General features: G+C 38.4%; 1 protein-coding gene across 13 annotated transcripts in view; it reads left to right on the top strand.

The window, feature by feature from the left end:
• TRIP12 (thyroid hormone receptor interactor 12) overlaps nt 1-19501 on the top strand; it is a 152607-nt gene that overhangs the window by 79573 nt on the left and 53533 nt on the right. For 12 of the 13 annotated variants that reach the window (XM_052635911.1, XM_052635910.1, XM_052635908.1 and 9 more), the window contains 3 exons: nt 2394-2530; nt 7847-7930; nt 9211-9306. In XM_052635911.1, the coding sequence (XP_052491871.1) occupies nt 2394-2530; nt 7847-7930; nt 9211-9306 (317 nt within the window). The remainder of the gene's footprint in view (nt 1-2393; nt 2531-7846; nt 7931-9210; nt 9307-19501) is intronic. The other variant, XM_052635901.1, reaches the window with a different exon arrangement.

Below are 19501 nucleotides of genomic sequence, written 5' to 3'. Positions count from 1 at the left end.
TTTACATTATTTGCCCAGAGTTACTGCCAGCAGTTGGACATTTGGTTGTTTTCAGAGTTCCTGTCTGCCAAAGAGCTCTCTAATGAGCATCTTTATGCAGATTTGGGTTATTTTTAAAGGTAGCTAAATTTCCCAGTTGTGTGATTAGTGGATCAAAAGGGATGCCTGTTGTAATGGCTGTAATATTGCCTAATTAGTTTCTAAAAGTATTGGCATGAGTTACTGAGTTTAATGGGTGAGGGCGAGAGATGTACTTCATTTTTATTTTGCCTTACAACACCCATCCTCAGGGGAAAATGTGGGTTTTGTTTGTGTTCTTTCACATCTCCATTTTTCCCACTTTGAGCCCATTTTCAGAAAATCGTCTACCTTTGACATACGATATAGTATATTATTTCCCATACTTTTCGTTCACTGATTGAGAATCTTAGGTTGAAGTGAAAAAACCTTGTTACTCCAGTTTCATGTCAGATTTTCAGGCTTGGTCAGTTCTGGTGTTGTGCTGCTAATTATCACAACCTTATGGGACTTCTCCCTCCTTTGTGTGTAATTTGCTCCTTTTGTATATAGTTTCTTCTCTCTCCTAAATGTGCCAAAAACCAGTGATGGCGTGGGTTATTTTTAGTTTGCTTTTCCCATCTCAGGTCAATGGAAAGGTTTAGTGCCTCTTTGTGGTTTTTCTCTAAGGTAATCAACTTTATACCTTTGACTGCAGGTACAGTAATAACACAAGGAAATAGAAGGACTTGTTGCCTAATAATAAGTCATAAGGAAAGGACTCTAAGCCCTTTAAGCTCTGCTTTTCCACTTATTTTCTGGTTCTATCAGGATTGTTTAAAATATTGTTTAAATATCTGGAGTTAGTACACCTGTTTGCCTTCTAATTTTGTTGGCAGTACTTTTATGAGGACCTCTGAGATGATTTCTTGGTTTTTCAGGGCTTTTGCCCTATTTTGGACCGAACTTTGAATCCAGTTTACCCAAGGTTTATAATCTTAGATATAAACTGAATTCACTGTGGTTGAAAATTAAGTATGAACTGTTCATGGAGTCAGGTAATCTAGTGTCCTGTCTTTCTCTGCAGCCTTCTTTGCTTCTCCTCAGGAGCACTGTCTTAATGCCCTAGGAGTTATTTACCTACATGCTGCACACAAGCTGTCTACCCACCTGTCTGCAGCGTTCTTCATCTCAGGCTTTTCTGAATTTGCTGAAATTCTTCTTAAATGCAGTATTTTCATAGCCTCTCAGAGCTGCAGTTTCATCGCTCTGTAGACTAACACACTTGAGGGCAGCAGCCAAATGTTCAGCACAGAGCGTGTCACATGATTGATGCAAAATAAATGTTAAATAAGTGACTTAATTTGAATAGCAGTAATTTGTAGCTTGGTAATTTGGGTTTGGAATGAGGTTTTTTTGTCTTTCCCTAAAGGAAAGACTGGCTGAGTAAATCCCTGTTTAGGGACATACTTTTTTTTTTTTTTTTCCCTAAACTAATTGGAAGAATAAACTCCTCCACAACTCTGATAATTCAGAGCCTTCATTTCCAGGGCACTTATGCCTATTTCCTCCTTGTTCTTTACCAAGCAGCATTATTCACTGTAGCTTGACTTTAGTCTAAAATACTTCTTTAGTAGTAGGTTTTTGCACTTCCAAGGTCATTTGGGGGAGCTGCTGTTTAAACAGTATTAAGTTGTAATAATTTTGGAAGTCTTTTGTCTGTGCATGATTTGCTTACTGATTTCACTTATTAAAATAGAAAAAGTGTCAATGAAATGTAGCTTGCTTGATGATAAATGACTAATAATTCTTTTTTCGACATCTTATAGTGATGCCTGTGTGCAGCAGGTGTGTTCCCAGATTTAATCTGTATCTGTTTATAAATATTCAATATTTAGTTCTTTATTTTAAAGAAGAAGCTATTGTCCATGATGAGGATAGTAACTTTTTTGATGATGTAAGTCATCTGGGACTTAAGTGATGGGAATTTTCCCTGTTGTCTTCTCTCTTCTTACCCGTCCCCCATTTTCAACTATCAGTCTGAAACTCCATGTATTGATCCACTATTTACCCAAGAATTGGAGATCTATTTTGAATGAATTGTTTCTGCTAAAGGAATCACTTTTCCATTTAGTTGAAGTGTTTAAAGATCACTTCTGTCTGAAAGGATGACAACAGCTCATAGCCTCACAAAAGCTTGTATTGTCAACGTGATATAGCTTGGAAGAGTTTTAAATATACAAAGTCTTGGTTGTTACCCATAGTGATTTTCTGCAACAATTTTTATGTAAAAAGAAGAGACTCGCTTTGTGTTCCATGCGTTGGAGCTTTGTGCTGTGTGGACATTGCTCCTGGTCACTGGGAGCGCTGCCTATGATGGCATTTTTCTGTCGTAGTCGGCGAGGCTCTGGCCTGGGCAAAAGAGGAGCAGCTGAAGCTCGTCGACAGGAGAAGATGGCCGACCCTGAAGGCAACCAGGAGACGGTGAACTCTTCAGCTGCACGAACAGACGAGACTCCCCAAGGAGCAGCAGGTAGATGGGCACTTCTTACGCCTAAAATGTGTTTATGTATCTTGCGGCTTTATTTGGAGATAAATTACTATTTAGGTATACCAGGTATAATGGAAGAGAGGCAACAACTACATCTTAAAGGTGTTAATAAGCATCAGACTTGTTGTTTTCTTTCGTTTTATAGATTTGGTTTTTGATTACTTGTATTCATTTGTTTTTTTGTATAATTTTTTTTTCCAAATCCAAATTTGTACTAATTAAGTTCAAAGGGCTTTTAAGAAGCAGAAACTCCCTTTCTGCTTAAGCTTCTTAAATATTGATCAGTACATTTAATAGTTGCCTGCTGATTTGCTTGAAAAAATTAAATTCATAATAAAAATGTACGGATATAGTTTAAATTGCTTCATACATGTGCAGATTTTAATTTAGAATGTTACAGTCTGTAAAAAATAAATATTTGGTTTGAACCTAGCAGCTTTAAGAATAATATTATTCCTATTTTTATGGGTTTTTTATTCTTGATATCTTAGCACAGCAAAAATTAAGTCACCCCACACCAAGTATGTATCCATTACCAATACATAAAGCAGGCTAAGACTTCAGTGTTCGATTGTGGCTAACAGGTTTAAGAAGTAGTTTGTTATAAGCATTTGTCACTAATATTAAAACAGATACAAAAATATTAGAATTCAGCATTATGAACATATGGTTATAAGTCCCTTAAATCTAGATAATATGTGTAACTTTAGGTGTAGGCATATATATTCTTTCTTTTGAATGAAGTTCTTTCATGTATTACTATTTAATATCGGAATATGTGCCAGTTTTCTTTATTGCCTACAGTCGATCATATGTCCTGGTTTGACGAGAAGGTTCTGGTTTGCCCGCTACTGTCCATCTTTTTTGCCTTTTGTCTCAGCTTTCTGTCCAGCTTAACATCTTTACCAACCAGTCTTTCCTGGTTTTGTATAATAAACTACATGGTGAACTTAACAGCATCTCATCTGGTAGTGCCTTCCTCCTAGAATAGTTTTTCTGAAGGGTTAAGTGGTAGAGTTTTGGAAAAATAAAGTGCATCGCACGTGCAGCTCGTTGAAGCTCTACGTAACACAGCTGATGCTTCAAGTCTGAATATGGAAGTGGAGCAATTCCTGTGTGGATGACTCTTCGAGATGGAGCTGCTGAGAGTGTGTTTAAAGTGGACTCATGATAATTATAATAGCTAACATTTACACAGGCTACACCCCATTGCATACACACTATTAAGCATTTTACATGTATTCTTATTTAATATTTGGAGCAACCTGCTGAGGTGTGAGCACTGTTATCCTCATTTGTAAATGAGGAAAATTGAAATGCAGAATGGTTAAGCTTGCTAGGATTATAGGCCTGGATGTGTGACTCTTGAAGTGCACAGTTGTAACAACAGCTGTGTTGTTCTGCTTCCCTACAGTTACTAGTTGGTTTAATTCATATGAGTGTAATTGGAGGCCAGAATGAAGGGGTGGTGTGTAAAATTGTGTTCCCTGGTATATTCACCTAAGAGGATGAAGGCTTTAAGGGATTAGATTCATAAGATTGCCCTCCTTAAAGGCCTGCCTCCATATTTGAAATCACAGTGTAATCTCGGTATTGTCCAAGTTTATGTCAAAGATACATATGGTCTGTTCGCTGATGTTAGAAAGCACTAACTTGATTACATTTTGGAGGCTGCGTTGTATACTGTGGGGCTTTCTCTGCCAGTTCACTCAGGTAGTTCTAGAGGAAGAGGCAAACTTCTTACAAGCCCTGTATTAAGTTCTTCAGTATAATGTGCTTTAGTTTTTCAGTATATAAAATTGGAATTTAAAGAAAATTGTAACACACTTTTTTTTGTGTTGAATATTAATTGATGGTGTTAGTTTAGAGCATCTTTTAGCATGCACCTGTATAATGTGTAATTATATTCTGAACAACCATTCTTTTGGCCTTGCTCAAAAGTTTTCATGACACTAAGAATGTATTCTTGTTGCCTCCTGTACTTGGGTATCTGGTAAACCCTTAGCCATTCCTGTGAAGTAAAAGTGAATTCTGTCAGCTTTAACTGTATATTGGAAACTGCCTTATATGATACTGTGGTGATTTGCAGAGACTCGATGGGCAAGATACCAATTTAAAAGAATAGATTGACATCTCTTAAAATCTGAGATTGGATTTTTTTCTGCTTGATTACCTTGTTTTTATTAATGCATTGTGTCTGGGGATGGATTTTGTGTGTATTGCCCAACATTTGATGTGTTCATTGAATTGCTGTGTCATTGACTCCTAGGAATGGAATACATTTCCTTACCTGCATGACTACAAACAGCCACTCATAGGATAAGCTAGTTTGGTTTATCTAATTTTGTAAAACTTACAAAAAGGGAGCTACAGTAGGCAAATGCTTATTAATATTTGCTTTCAAAGGTATGGCTAGCTCATCTGGTAAAGAACCCGCCTGCAATGCAGGAGACCCTGGTTCTATTCCTAGGTTGGAAAGATCCTCAGGAGAAAAGGGATAGGCTAGTCACACCAGTATTCTTGGGCTTCCCTGAGGGCTCAGGTGGTTAAAAAAAATCAACCTGCAAAGTGGGTGACCTGGGTTTGATCCCTGGGTTGGGAAGATCCCCTGGAGGAGGGCATAGCAATCCACTCCAGTATTCTTGCCTGGAGAATCCCCATGGTCAGAGGAACCTGGCAGACTCTAGTCTGTGGGGTCGCAAAGAGTTGGACACGACTGAGTGACTAAGCATAACACATACATCAAAGGTATGGCAGCTCGAAAGGATCTTTTGCTTTGGGTTCAGTGATTTCTGTCCAAATAGGCACTCATCTCAATTAAAAATGAGAATATCCCTGCTGCTTCTTGTAGAGGATCTGTCTCTCCCTGGATGTTGGGACTGCACTAAATAATCTTAACAGCTCTTTTAATTCTGTGCTTTTATAAGTTTTATGTCTTGCTTAAGGTCTTTGTAGCAGGGCAGTTTGAGGTATTTATTATTCATTATGTAAATTCTTAGAATACTCTGTTAAGAAGTAACTTAAACCTTTAAAATCATAAGTTGTAAATCTGTAGAATGGTTTAAAGTAAAACCAGTAGACCCTCTTATAAAACCCTCCAGCATTACTTTAAGTGAACTTTTACGTTTTTTCTTTAAAAATATGTGGTTCCAGAGTATGCTTTTTGAAGGGAAGAGAATACATAACAGCAATTTTGTCTATCACAACTTTGTATTTGATTTCCACAGTTTGTAAAAGTTTCAAGGCAAGTTTAAGAGCCACTTTGCTAAGTTAATAATAATTGGGACCCAATAGCAGAATTGGTCGGAGAAGGCAATGGCACCCCACTCCAGTACTCTTGCCTGGAAAATCCCATGGATGGAGGAGCCTGGTAGGCTGCAGTCCATGGGGTCGCTAAGAGTTGGCACGACTGAGCAGCTTCACCTTCACTTTTCATTTCATGTATTGGAGAAGGAAATGGCAACCCACTCCAGTGTTCTTGCCTGGAGAATCCCAGGGACAGGGGAGCCTGGTGGGCTGCCGTCTATGGGGTCACACAGAGTCAGACACGACTGAAGTGACTTAGCAGCAGCAGAATTGATTAATATGGTTTCTGTATAATGTGAAAGAGCCAGTGTACATAAATTAAAAATTAGTACTGAAGAATATATTGAAGGTGCTGATAGTGTGTAGTTAATCAGAGTACAGCTTGTAAAGTCAGACTTCCTGGGTTTAGATCTCATATCCGTTGTTAGTTTTCTGATCTTGAGCAAGTACACACAAAGCCTAGGTTTCCTCTTGTAATACCTCTGGTTGGTTGGGAGGAAACATATGGACACATTCTCCATGGAGTTAACATTTAATTAGTACCTTTAGGCAGCATTATAAAGTATAGTCATGGTTATTTCTGGTTTTGTTTTATTTTTTTTGTTTGTTTTCAACAGATACGAAGTTTACTAAACTCTGATACTCTTTAATATTACCATTTCTTCTTAGCCTGTAACTCTGAACCCGGGGGTTGCCAGCATTTTCTGTAAAGGGCCAGATAATGGATGTTTTAAGCTTTATATAAGCTCTGTTGGAATTACTCTGTGGTTGTAGCACAAAAGTAGCCACAGTTAATAGGTAAATTAATGAGTTTGGGTATATTTTAATGAAATTTTATTTACATAGTGATGTGCTAGACTGGATGTGGCCAGTGGACCACAGTGTGCTGACTCCTGTTCTAAACCATACTTTTTTTCTTTTTTTTTTTACAAGCTTAAAAAAAAATTCTGGTGAAATGATAGGATACTTAAATGAGGAGTGAAAAAAAGTATTATGAAAATGCGGAGTTGGTGGCTGGTATATTAGCATCTCTTTCTTCAGGAAAATTTGTTATATTCACATAGGTGATCTATGTGCCTCTTTTAATAATGACAAAATAATTCGTCTTGGCTTGTGTTCTGTCATTGGTCTGTCACATGGACATAGTAAAGTATTGTGGATGATGTGGTCATACGTAGATGAATGGTTTGTACAAAAAATGCTTTGGGACTCAACAGACACTGAGAGGAAAGGGACAGTAAAAGTGCTAGTTTTACAGGAATATATTTTCATCTCTGGGTCAGATTTGTAATAGAATCAACCGATACTTACTTAGACTGAAGTATTGATCAGGTTAGCATTTTGGGTAGTAGAATCCTTCTGAATCTGACTTCTTCTTTCCTCTGTTTTTACGTATTGGTTGCTTTCTCTTTTGTACTTATATTTAAATGTTTTGTGGTCTTCTGTTAGTTGTAATGTGTATCTTTAGTGTTTTGCCCTGAAAATAAGAGCATAATCTTTGCATACTCTTGAAGTGGAAGAAAACATGGCAAATGATTGTCTCAAGACTAGCCCAGAAATAGAGCAGACTGAAGAAGGCACACATCCCTGTGGAACATTTTCCCTGTGTTATGTTTGTGATTATTTTCCTGTTTATTAAATATCACAGTGGCTTTAACAGAGTTATATTTATGGACTTCTCATAGAGGAGCTCAGAATAAGACTGAATTGAGGAGCAATTTCAAAGACAGGAGGAAACTGTGAAAATCATAAATGAGTGAAATGCAAGGCTTGAATGTTATGTTTGTTTCTGTTGTTGTCAAGCCATCTTTTTTCCATAAAAGCTACATGATGAAGTCTGGAAGAACAGCTGGTGTGCATCGTGCACATTTGCCTTTAATGTATTATTGTCTGTAAAACTCTGCTTTTTCTTTTTAAAGATAAACCAGACATAATGAGTTTTAAATATTCTTCTCCTAACCCTCACCTTCTCCACTCCCTCCCCGCCCCCAGCCTCTAGTTCTGTTGCAGGGGCTGTGGGCATGACCACCTCTGGGGAGAGCGAATCTGATGACTCCGAGATGGGACGGTTACAAGGTAAAGACCATTATCAAGCTTATACGAAGCGACGGTCGTGGGCTGCCTGTCACTCTGTTCTTTGTTGAAATTAATTTGAATAAGCTCGTATAACTATAATCTAGCAGTGCCCACCCATATCTCCAAAAAAAGCTCTTGATTTACTGATTTGGAATTGGAAGATGACCCATTTGTTTCTTATCTTTGCTATTTAGATAGATAAAATCTTACGTAGTATATTTTATGTTGTTAATTTTTTTTCCATTATGGTTACATATGCAGCTATTAATCAGTTAAGGATGATACTGAAAAGGGGTCGCTTCATATATTATTCTCTGGTACCTAACAACAGCACATCTGGTAGGATGCTCTTTTGCTATATTCTTTTGAGTTCTTGATCAGCTGTTTCAAAATGAATGTAGAGTGTATACATAAATTATAGGCATTATAATGTTGTAAGTGCTTTTTAAAAAGCAGCTTCATATTATGTATCCGTTGTTTACAAGTGCATGGGTTTTTTATTGTTTTCAGTTGTTTATCCAGTCAGTCCCCAATGTGAGGCTTACAAGAAACATTAATGAATGAGTTTCAGATAGTCTTTTTGACTGAAACTCTCATGAACAGTTTTTCTCACTTTTGGAAACTGATAAAAATGATTTTTCCTGTGTTTTTAGAGAATCTCATGATCATATCTGATTAGGTAATAGAGTAAAAATAGAGCAAATTTGCTGAACATATAACTTCTTCAAAATAAATGTTTTCTTTAGGTTTTTCTTGAACTATTTACATGGTCCCTGCTGGCACTAATGTTTAATATCTGCATAAAACTTTAAGATGCCCTGGAGTTGACACATATGGGTGTTGTAACTTATAGTAATTGCATTAGTATATATAAATGTGGTTTTGAAAAGTTTCTTGTAGCTTCTCTTTTTTAAAAATTTTATTTTTATTGGAGGCTAATTACTTTACAATATTGTAGTGCTTTGTGCCATACATTGACATGAATCAGCCATGGGTGTACATGTGTTCCCCATCCTGAACTCCCTTCTTGCCTCCCTCCCCATCCCATCCCTCAGGGTCATTCCAGTGCACCAGGCCTGAGCACCCTGTCTCATGCATTGAACCAGGACTGGCGATCCGTTTCACATATGATAATATATCATGTAGCTTCTCTTAAAGTTTAAAATTGAAAGTAGAATTGATTAAATGAATTATATGATGAATCAGTTGTTGGAAGGTTCTAAATGAGGTAAGTTGTATTAACAACTCAACTATTTCTCCTGCTCTGCTCTTTTCCTTAGCTCTGTTAGAGGCCAGGGGTCTTCCCCCTCACCTGTTTGGTCCTCTTGGTCCTCGGATGTCACAGCTTTTCCATAGAACAATTGGAAGCGGAGCTAGTAAGTGAATACTTTTAAATTTGTCCTCTTCTCAAAACTCTTATTAGTTGAGTGCTATTCTTAAACTGTTTATCTATTCATATAGGAGAGTTTTCACTTAGGAACTTTTCATGAACTTTAACCTATTTTAAAAAATAGAGCTTGTGGATATTCTTACCTTAAATAATAGCAACTCTTCAAGATTTTCTTCTGTCCTTTTATGTTTGATTACTAAATTGGAGCCACTGGAAAACCATCACAAGTTAACAGCAAGACACTTTTTTTGAGCTGTAGAGGAGTAAAGACTCCCAGGTGATTACTTTGGTTATTGTAACATCTGATTGCATGATTTGCATAGATTCATGTCTTGTGTTTTTTATTGTATAATAAAATTTAACCCAGTAGGCAGTTGATTATACAATGAGCCCAAGAGGAGAGATTTCTCAGCAGAATTACCAGTAACTAAACCCAGAAATCTTATCATATATGGTAGACATAAGAGTGACTCTTTAAGTCTTAGTTTGTAACTAAGAGTATGATTTTGCATAATTACAAATTCCATTAAATTCCATTTGGTGTAGAATACTACCTTTAGCTTTCTTAAGCAGTAAAAAATTTACATTTAAACATTTTAAAAAATTGAAGTATAATGGATTTACAGTATTGTGTTAATTTCTGATGTACAGCAAATTGACTCAGCTATACATACATTCTTTTTTACATACATATATACATTCTTTTTTACTTATCTATACTGTTTCCTTAGAGTCAGTAGGCTATTTGCAGACTTCGGTCTTAATTTCAAAAACTTCTAAAGTGTACCGAAGCTTATTAGCTCTGAACTTAAAAATACATATTCATATAATTTCCAATAAAATATATATTTTTTTAAATAATGCAGTGTGTGTATATGTGTTCATATATGTGTGCTTTAATCTTTTTTTTTCATTATATATATATATGTTATTGAAGTATAGTTGACTTATGTTTCAGGTACACAGCAAAGGTGATTGAATTATACATATACACATTTATTTTCAGATAATTTTCTATTGGTTACTACAAGATAGACTGTAGTGAGCTTCCTTGGTGGCTCAGACAGGTTAGAAATCTGCTTGCAATATGAGAGACCTGTGTTCGATTCTTGGGTTGGGCAGATCCCCTGAAGGAGGGCATGACAACCCATTCCAGTATTCTTGCCTGGAAAATCCCCATGGACTGAGAAGCCTGGCAGCCTACAGTCCATGGGGTCGCAAAGAGTCAGACACAACTGAGCGACTAAGCATACGCTCACACAGTATATACTGTAAATCTTTGTTGATTGTTGCACATCTCTTTTTTAAGTTGTTGACTTAATATGAATAGAAGGCTAGATTTCTAATGTACTTGCATCTTAACTTAATCTTACAGAAAAACTTGAACTTTTTGACCAACCAAATACCTGAGGGTTTTAAGAAGCAGTTCGTATTTTTGTTTTTATTTTCTTTTGTTTTTGCTGCCCTGTTACTCATCTCTCAAATAACACTCTCCGGCAGAGTTCTTGAGGACCCTGGAATATTGATTTTTTTATTCAGTGCCATTTGTGAGGCACTGGGATTGTTCAGAGTCATGAATAGGATGATAAGCAGAGTTGTTTCCCACATGGAAGCTTCCCTGTTAGAGTGTGACCCTTGCAGTAAAGAAGACAATCATTACATAGTAAAATTTCAGGTAGTGTCACTGCAGTGAAGGAAATCAATGCAGACAATGGAAGATTGCTGGTGTGGTGATAGGCTGGTTAGAGAAACCTTCTCTGAGGTGTGGAGATTTTGTGTTGAATAAAATGAAGTGAGAAAACCAGCTCTGCAGAGGATGTGAAGGAAGAAGGAGTGCATGGTCAGAGGTGGAAATAAGTCTAGTCTGCTCATTAGACTGCGGGAGGGGAATAGGAACGTGAAAGGAAAGTGGTAGAAGATGAAATCTGAGAGGTAAAGGTACTTGGCGGGTCATGTTAGACCTTTGCAGGTCAGCAGCAAATGTGGGGTTTAGCCTAAGGATAATCAGGATTTATCTTTATTATGAAAAAGATCAAACACATGAAAGTTGAAAGTATTAGTAGCATAATAAGTTCCATAAGCCCATCAACAATCATCAGTCCACACAACCATTGTTTTATTTATACCTTTAATTGTTCGCCCCATTCCCAAGACTGTTTTTTTTTTTAACTTATTCACCTGGATATATGTGAATTTTCTAACTATAAAAGTAAGGATATTAACATTTTTAGACAGTGTTCTGATTATATTAAGATCTGTACTTTGCCATAAGTTAATGTGTGTGCTTTTTTTTTTTAATCGAACTTTGATTTTATTTATTTTGCCACTTCGTTTATTTTGGGGGAAATTTTTTTTTCTGGAAAGAAAAATTGTTGCAGGGCTACCTAAGCATATTATCATTAAACATCAGAACTCCATATTCAGAACTCCATATTAATGCTTGACTATTGCACGTGGAATTAATGTAAACTATATACTAGAACCAGAGTAGAAAACAGTCACACACACCCATGCCCATGACTCAGCTTCAGCAGTGCCTGCTTCGTGGCCAGTCTGTCTTTACACTCACCAACATGCTCTCCTCTTGCATTAATTTGAAATGAATCCTAGACATTCTATAATTTTATCTATAAACATTTCATCATGTAGCTCAAGATCGGTTCAGTTCAGTCGATCAGTGGTGTCTGACTCTTTGCGACCCCATGAATCGCAGCACACCAGGCCTCCCTGTCCATCACCAACTCCCGGAGTTCACTCAAACTCATGTCCATCAGGTCGGTGCTGCCATCCAGCCATCTCACCCTCTTGTCGTCCCCTTCTCCTCCTGCCCTCAATCTTTCCCAGCATCAGGGTCTTTTCTAATGAGTCGTCAGCTCTTTGCATCAGGTGGCCAGAGTATTGGAGTTTCAGCCTCAGCATCAGTCCTTCCAGTGAACACCCAGGACTGATCTCCTTTAGGGTGGACTGGTTGGATCTCCTTGCAGTCCAAGGGACTCTCAAGAGTCTTCTCCAACACCACAGTTCAAAAGCATCGATTCTTTGGCGCTCAGCTGTCTTTATAGTCCAACTCTCACATCCATACATGACCACTGGAAAAACCATAGCCTTGACTAGATGGACCTTTGTTGGCAAAGTAATATCTCTGCTTTTGAATATGCTATCTAGTTTGGTCATAACTTTCCTTCCAAGGAGTAAGAGTCATTTGATTTCATGGCTGCAGTCACCATCTGCAGTGATTTTGGAGCCCAAAAAAGAAAGTCTGACACTGTTTCCACTATTTCCCCATCTATTTCCCATGAAGTGATGGGACCAGATGCCATGATCTTCATTTTCTGAATGTTGAGCTTTAAGCCAACCTTTTCACTCTCCTCTTTCACTTTCATCAAGAGGCTTTTTAGTTCCTCTTCACTTTCTGCCATAAGAGTGGTGTCATCTGCATATCTGAGGTTACTGATATTTCTCCCGGCAATCTTGATTCCAGCTTGTTCTTCTTCCAGCCCAGCGTTTCTCATGATGTACTCTGCATATAAACCAAGATAATGCCTCTTAAAACACACATACACATAGGCACATACATCCAGATTACTATTGTTATATCTGAAAAGGAAACCAGTAATTCCTTCTTAATAGATGCCAGTCAGTCAGATTTCCATTGTCTCAAATGGAAAAGCAAAAGTAAATGAATAAATAAAGTAAGTTTCTTGTGAACTGATAGTTGGGTCTAGAGACTTTTTCAGGTTCAAGTTTGATTCTTTATTTTCCTCCTCTGATGGGGAAAGACACTGCCTAAGTGGTAGTGTTTTCTCATATTTAGGAAGCATACAAAGTCAGATCACCTCCTAAGCCATCAAAACTTGGTTCCTAGATAACAGGGATTACAAATGAAAGTATTTCATATCTAATGATCAGTCTCCATTTATTAGGAGTAAAATAAGTAATTTTGTTGAAATATATACTGGGTCATGTCCCTATTCTTTGCAACCCTGTCGACTGTAGCCCGTCAGGCTCCTCTGTCCAAGGACTTTTCCAGGCAAGACTGCTGGAGTAGGTAGTCATTTCCTTTTTTAGGGGATCTTCCCGACCCAGAGGTGACACCAAAGAGAGAGACCCAGGTCTCCCACATTGCAGGCAGATTTTTTACTATCAAAGCCACCTGGGAAGCCCATAGAAAGAAGATCTCTCCCTTCTATTTGGTTACCCAGGAGAATAGTTGGCATAGGAAAAATAGCTCCTACGCTTTATTTACCAGTTTTCCATTCAGAGTGCTATTGTTATTAAGTGTCATTGTCAAGCAGGTTGAAATGTGTTTTAGACATTTCACCGATTTTCATTGATGATTAAATTTTCCACTCTTTGATCTTTTTGGTGTGATCTCAGTAGTTTTTGAAGCCCTCTTTGCTTTCTGGTGAGTCAAGCTCAATAACTCCAACCCCATGCTTGACATCAGGCATTGCCTCAGAGAGCCCTGGTTTCCTTTACAGGAAATGGTATTTAGATCCCACAGTCTCGGCTGTAGGTGTATTTGCTACTGGATTGATCATTGTTATTAGACTCGTTTAACGGACAAACTTAGGAACTGATTATACTTAATCTTTTTAGATAAAAATAATAATTTCATACTGATAATGCTAATTCAAATTCAGGTCTTCAGGGGTTTGATTTATCGGGTATTTCATACCAAAAGTTTCAGTTCCGAGGAATAGTTATTTATTTATTAGGGCTTCCCTGGTGGCTCAGATGGTAAAGAATGTGCCTGCCATGTTGGAGACCTGCCTTCAGTCCCTGGAGAAGGGAATGGCTACTCTCTGTAGTATTCTTGCCTGGAGAATTCCATGGACAGAGGAGCCCAGCAGGCTACAGCCCCTGGGGTCACAGAGAGATGGACATGGCTGAGTGAATGTCACTTTCATTTATTTATTTAGGATAATCCTACAGTACAGAATTCAGCTTTACAACAAAAATAGTCACACTGAGAAAGTTTTAATTTTGCAATAGTTCTTTTTTTTGTTCTTGGGTTATATCTCACTTTATGGTCAGCTTTTTGTATTTTAGAGTCATTTGAAGTAATTAATGTTCATGGTGCCAGGTGGGTTTGGCTCCTTTGCTTTATTTTCCTTATAATTTTTAGGTATTGACTTTAAAATGTTATCTGGCTTTTATAATTCATGTTATTTACATGGTTCCTGAAGTTAGATCTATAAATTTTTAAGTCTTAACATCTTTTACTATCCCTTTAGCCTGTTTCCTCCTCCCACACAAATAACCTTTGTAATTTTATGGCCTGTCCTTTTGCTGTTTACTTAAGAAAACAAAAACAAATCCATATTGTCTACTTCATACACACTGCCTTTCTTAGATAAGAGTAGTAAACTTTGCTTTGCCTTCCTTTTGACAGTAAATCTTGGTGTTCACTGTTCATAGATGCTGTCCTCCTCATGCACAGAGAGAAGGGGGTGGGAAGAGAGGGAGGGGAGGGTCCCTCATGCCTTTTGTAAAGCTGTCATAATGCTGCAGTGTGTGGATGTACGGTTCCTTAGCCAGTCCCGTGTTGCACATTTGGGTGACTTCCAGTCTTGGTTGTATTACAGTGAAGTACAGCTTTCCTATTTTTTCCTTTTATCTTTAGGCTAGATTTCTAGAAAGGGGACTGTGGTATAAAGGGTCTAGGCATACAACATTTTGGCAGATGTAAATAAATCAGCCTCTTTTGGAGATTATAATACATATCTTTGGGCTATTATACATCGCCTACTTGATAGTAATAATGTTATCATATCCCAAACAGTGTAAGCACTTCGCAGCAGTTTAACTTTTTCTCTTGCCATCCTTAATGTTGTTGTTTTGTTTTGCTTATACATGTGTTAGAAAGACAGTGGGGCAGCTTTTGTTTTAAAACATCCATCTTCATTTATTTTTGCCCACATATATGTACCATTTCCAGTACTCTAACTTCTTTCCTGCAGTTCCTTTCTCCTATCTAGATTGTTTCCCTTCAGCCTAAAGAACTTTTCTTACATCGGTATAAATGCTAATAGTGATTTCTCTCTGCTTTTGTTTGAGAAATTCTTGATTTGCCTTAAGTTTCAAAAGATCATTTCCCCAGGTGTAAAAATCTCATGTTAGCCCTTTGTAATGTCTCTTCTGGTTTCCATAGTTTCTGTTTAAAAATCTTACTATAACCTTTTCAAGGCAATTCTTTTCTCCCCTGGCTTCTTTTAAGACTTACTTTGTATTAATTTTTAATAGTTTGACTATATTAGGCCCATGTGACATTTTCTTTCATTTTCAATTTGCTTGAGTTTCACTGAACCTTTGAATCTGTGAGTTGATACCTTTCATCAGTTTTGGAAAATTGTTGGCCATTATCTCTTCACATATTGTTTCTTTTATCTCATTGTCTATTCAAGTGTTCTCCTTCATTTTCTCTGGGAGCATCAGGATTGTACACGTTCAGACTTTGCACTTCATCCTCTGGGTCTCTCTAGCTCTGTTTTTGTTTTTCCCAGAATTTTTTCTTATGCCTAGTTTGAAAACTTTCTGTTGACCACATTTCAAATTCACTAATTCTTTTTTCTGTTTTCTTCTTCCATCTTTGGTTAAATTCATCAATGAATTTTAGATTTCAGGTGTGTTTTCCAGTTCTAGGCAGTTATTTGACTTTTAAAAATAGATTCCAGTTCTCTTTGAAATTCATTACATTCCATTTTGTCCATCTTTGTTTATCCTTGCAATTTGTTTTATTTATTTTGTATTGGAGTATAGCCAATTGACTATTTGTGATAGTTTCAGGTGGACACCGAAGCGACTCATCCATCCATATATATACATATATCCGTTCTCTCCTAAACTCCGCTTCTGTCCAGGCCGCCACATGTCATTAAGCAGAGTTCCCTGTGCTGTATATGTATAGTAGGACTTTTTTGGTTATCTTTTAAATATAGCAGTGCATGCCTGTTGATCCCAAGCTCTTTAACTATCACTTCCTGTATTGCTTACATTTGCAATTTATTAATTATAGTTATGGAGCTTTCCCTGGTGACTCAGTAAAGTATCTGCCTGCAATGCAGGAGACCCAGGTTTGATCCCTGGGTTGGGAGGATCCCCTGGAGAAGAGAATGACAATCCACCCCACTATTCTTGCCTCTAAAATTCCATGGACAGAGGAGCCTGGTGGGCTGCAGTCCATGGGGTTGCAAAGTGTTAGACATGACTGAGTGTCTAACACAATCATAGTTACAGAATACGTAGTTTATAGTTTCTGGTGGTGTTAGCCTGCTTCTATTGTCTTTTCCCACCTTTTGATTGTTAGTCACATACTCCTCAGCCATATCTGGTAATTGATTATGTGAACTGAAGAGATCCCAAGTGGTATTTTCTATTAGTGTTTCCTCTTCTTCAGTGTTAAACACTGTCAGAGGCTGACCACTTTGCTCCAGTCAGGGCTGTAGCTTGTTTCATATATGGCTCATTTCACCTCTGGCTTATCCCTGTTTGTCATGAGCCTCCCAGGGGTTTTTGCAGCAGCGGGGAGGCGGGGGTGGGGTGGGCGGGGGGTCGTTCCTATTTTCTTTTTTGAATTTTCCATACCATGCACCTTGTGGGATCTTAGTTTCCCGACCAGGGACTGAACCCACACCCTCGGCACTGAAAGCTGAGTCCTATCCACTGAACTGCCAGGAAAATCCCTCTCCCAGGGTTTGTGCTGTTGAGAACCTTTCAGATCTCCATCTACTTAGACTTTATATTCATTATGGAGTTTGAAAATGTTGCAGATGTCTTGAGGATGAGGGGCACTGGCTGTGTGTGTTTGAGTCAGGCCTCCTCCCTCTGTGGGGACTTTGTCCTCTGAGTACCCTGAGACTGCAGGTGTTTGCGTTGTCTTAGCAGAACCTCTGACTCAATCCATGGACCTCTTCACAGCCTCAGAACTTAGCAGATGTCCAGTGGGGCCAATTCACACTTGAAGACACCAACCTCCTGTGACTCCCTGAAATGCTGGGACTTCTCTTTCTTCACTATCAGCAGTCAGTAAACTCGTGCCCGTGGGACACATCAGCCTCCTGATTGTTTTGATATAGCCTATGAACTAAAAATGATTTTTAAATGGCTGAAAAAGTTTTAAAGAAGTGTATTTTGTTACATGAAACTTAAATGAAATTCAAATTTGAGCTTATTGCCTGTATCTGTTTTCATGCCACAATGCCAGGATCGAGTAGTGGCAACAGCAACCCTGTGGCTTGTAAAGACCAAAACATTTACTGTCTTGGCTCTTTATAAAAAAATGTTTGCCTTCTGACCCATAATCTTTGATCAGTTCAGTTCAGTCACCCAGTCGTGTCCGACTCTTTGCAACCCCATGAATTGAGCACACCAGGCCTCCCTGTCCATCACCAACTCCCAGAGTTCACTCAGACTCATGTCCATCAAGTCGGTGATGCCATCCAGCCATCTCATCCTCTGTCGTCCCCTTCTCCTTCTGCCCCCAATCCCTCCCAGCATCAGGGTCTTTTCCAATGAGTCAGCTCTTCACATCAGTTGGCCAAAGTACTGGAGTTTCAGCTTCAGCATCAGTACTACCAATGAACACCCAGGACTGATCTCCTTCAGAATGGACTGGTTGGATCTCCTTGCAGTCCAAGGGACTCTCAAGAGTCTTCTCCAACACCACAGTTCAAAAGCATCAATTCTTCCATGCACAGCTTTCTTCACAGTCCAACTCTCAGATCCGTACATGACCGCTGGAAAAACCATAGCCTTGACTAGATGGACCTTTGTTGGCAAAGTAATGTCTCTGCTTTTCAGTATACTATCTAGGTTGGTCGTAAGTTTCCTTCCAAGGAGTAAGCATCTTTTAATTTCATGGCTGCAGTGACTGTCTGCAGTGATTTTGGAGTCTGACACTGTTTTCCCATCTATTTCCCATGACGTGATGGGACCAGATGCCATGATCTTCGTTTTCTGAATGTTGAGCTTTAAGCCAACCTTTTCACTCTCCTCTTTCACTTTCATCAAGAGGCTTTTTAGTTCCTCTTCAGTTTCTGCCATAAAGGTGGTGTCATCTGCATATCTGAGGTTACTGATATTTCTCCTGGCAATCTTGATTCCACCTTGTGCTTCTTCCAGCCCAGTGTTTCTTATGATGTACTCTGCATATAAGTTAAATAAGCAGGGTGACAATATACAGCCTTGACGTACTCCTTTTCCTATTTGGAACCAGTCTGTTGTTCCATGTCCTGTTCTAACTGTTGCTTCCTTGACCTGCATATAGGTTTTTCAAGAGGCAGGTCAAGTGATCTGGTATTCCCATCTCTTTCAGAATTTTCCTGTTTATTGTCATCCACACAGTCAAAGGCTTTGGCATAATCAATAGAGCAAAAATAGATGTTTTTCTGAAACTCTCTAGCTTTTTCAATGATCCAGCGGACGTTGGCAACTTGATCTCTGTTTCCTCTGCCTTTTCTAAAACCAGCTTGGACATCTGGAAGTTCACGGTTCATGTATTGCTGAAGCCTGGCTTTGAGAATTTTGAGTATTACTTTACTAGCGTGTGAGATGAGTGCAATTGTGCAGTAGTTTGAGCATTCTTTGGCATTGCCTTTCTTTGGGATTGGAATGAAAACTGACCTTTTCCAGTCCTGTGGCCACTGCTGAGTTTTCCAAATTTGCCGACATATTGAGTGCAGCACTTCGACAGCATCATCTTGCAGGATTTGAAATAGCTCAACTGGAATTCCATCACCTCCACTAGCTTTGTTCGTAGTGATGCTTTCTAAGGCCCACTTGACTTCACATTCCAGGATGTCTGGCTCTAGGTGAGTGATCACACCATCATGATTCGTGAAGCTCTTTTTTGCATAGTTCTGTGTATTCTTGCCACTTCTTAATATCTTCTGCTTTTGTTAGATCCATACCATTTCTGTCCTTTATTGAGCCTATCTTTGCATGAAATGTTCCCTTGGTATCTCTGATTTTCTTGAAGAGATCTCTAGTCTTTCCCATTCTGTTGTTTTCCTCTATTTCTTTGCATTGATCACTGAGGAAGGCTTTCTTATCTCTCCTTGCTATTCTTTGGAACTCTGCATTCTGATGCTTATATCTTTCCTTTTCTCCTTTGCTTTTTGCTTCTTTTCTTTTCTCAACTATTTGCAAGGGCTCCCCAGACAACCGTTTTGCTTTTTTGC

The sequence above is a fragment of the Budorcas taxicolor genome, chromosome 2 (assembly GCF_023091745.1).
Source record: "Budorcas taxicolor isolate Tak-1 chromosome 2, Takin1.1, whole genome shotgun sequence".
Lineage (NCBI taxonomy): Eukaryota > Metazoa > Chordata > Mammalia > Artiodactyla > Bovidae > Budorcas > Budorcas taxicolor.
The sequence above is the reverse complement of the archived record's forward strand: the minus strand, read 5'-3'. Positions and strand labels throughout refer to the sequence as shown.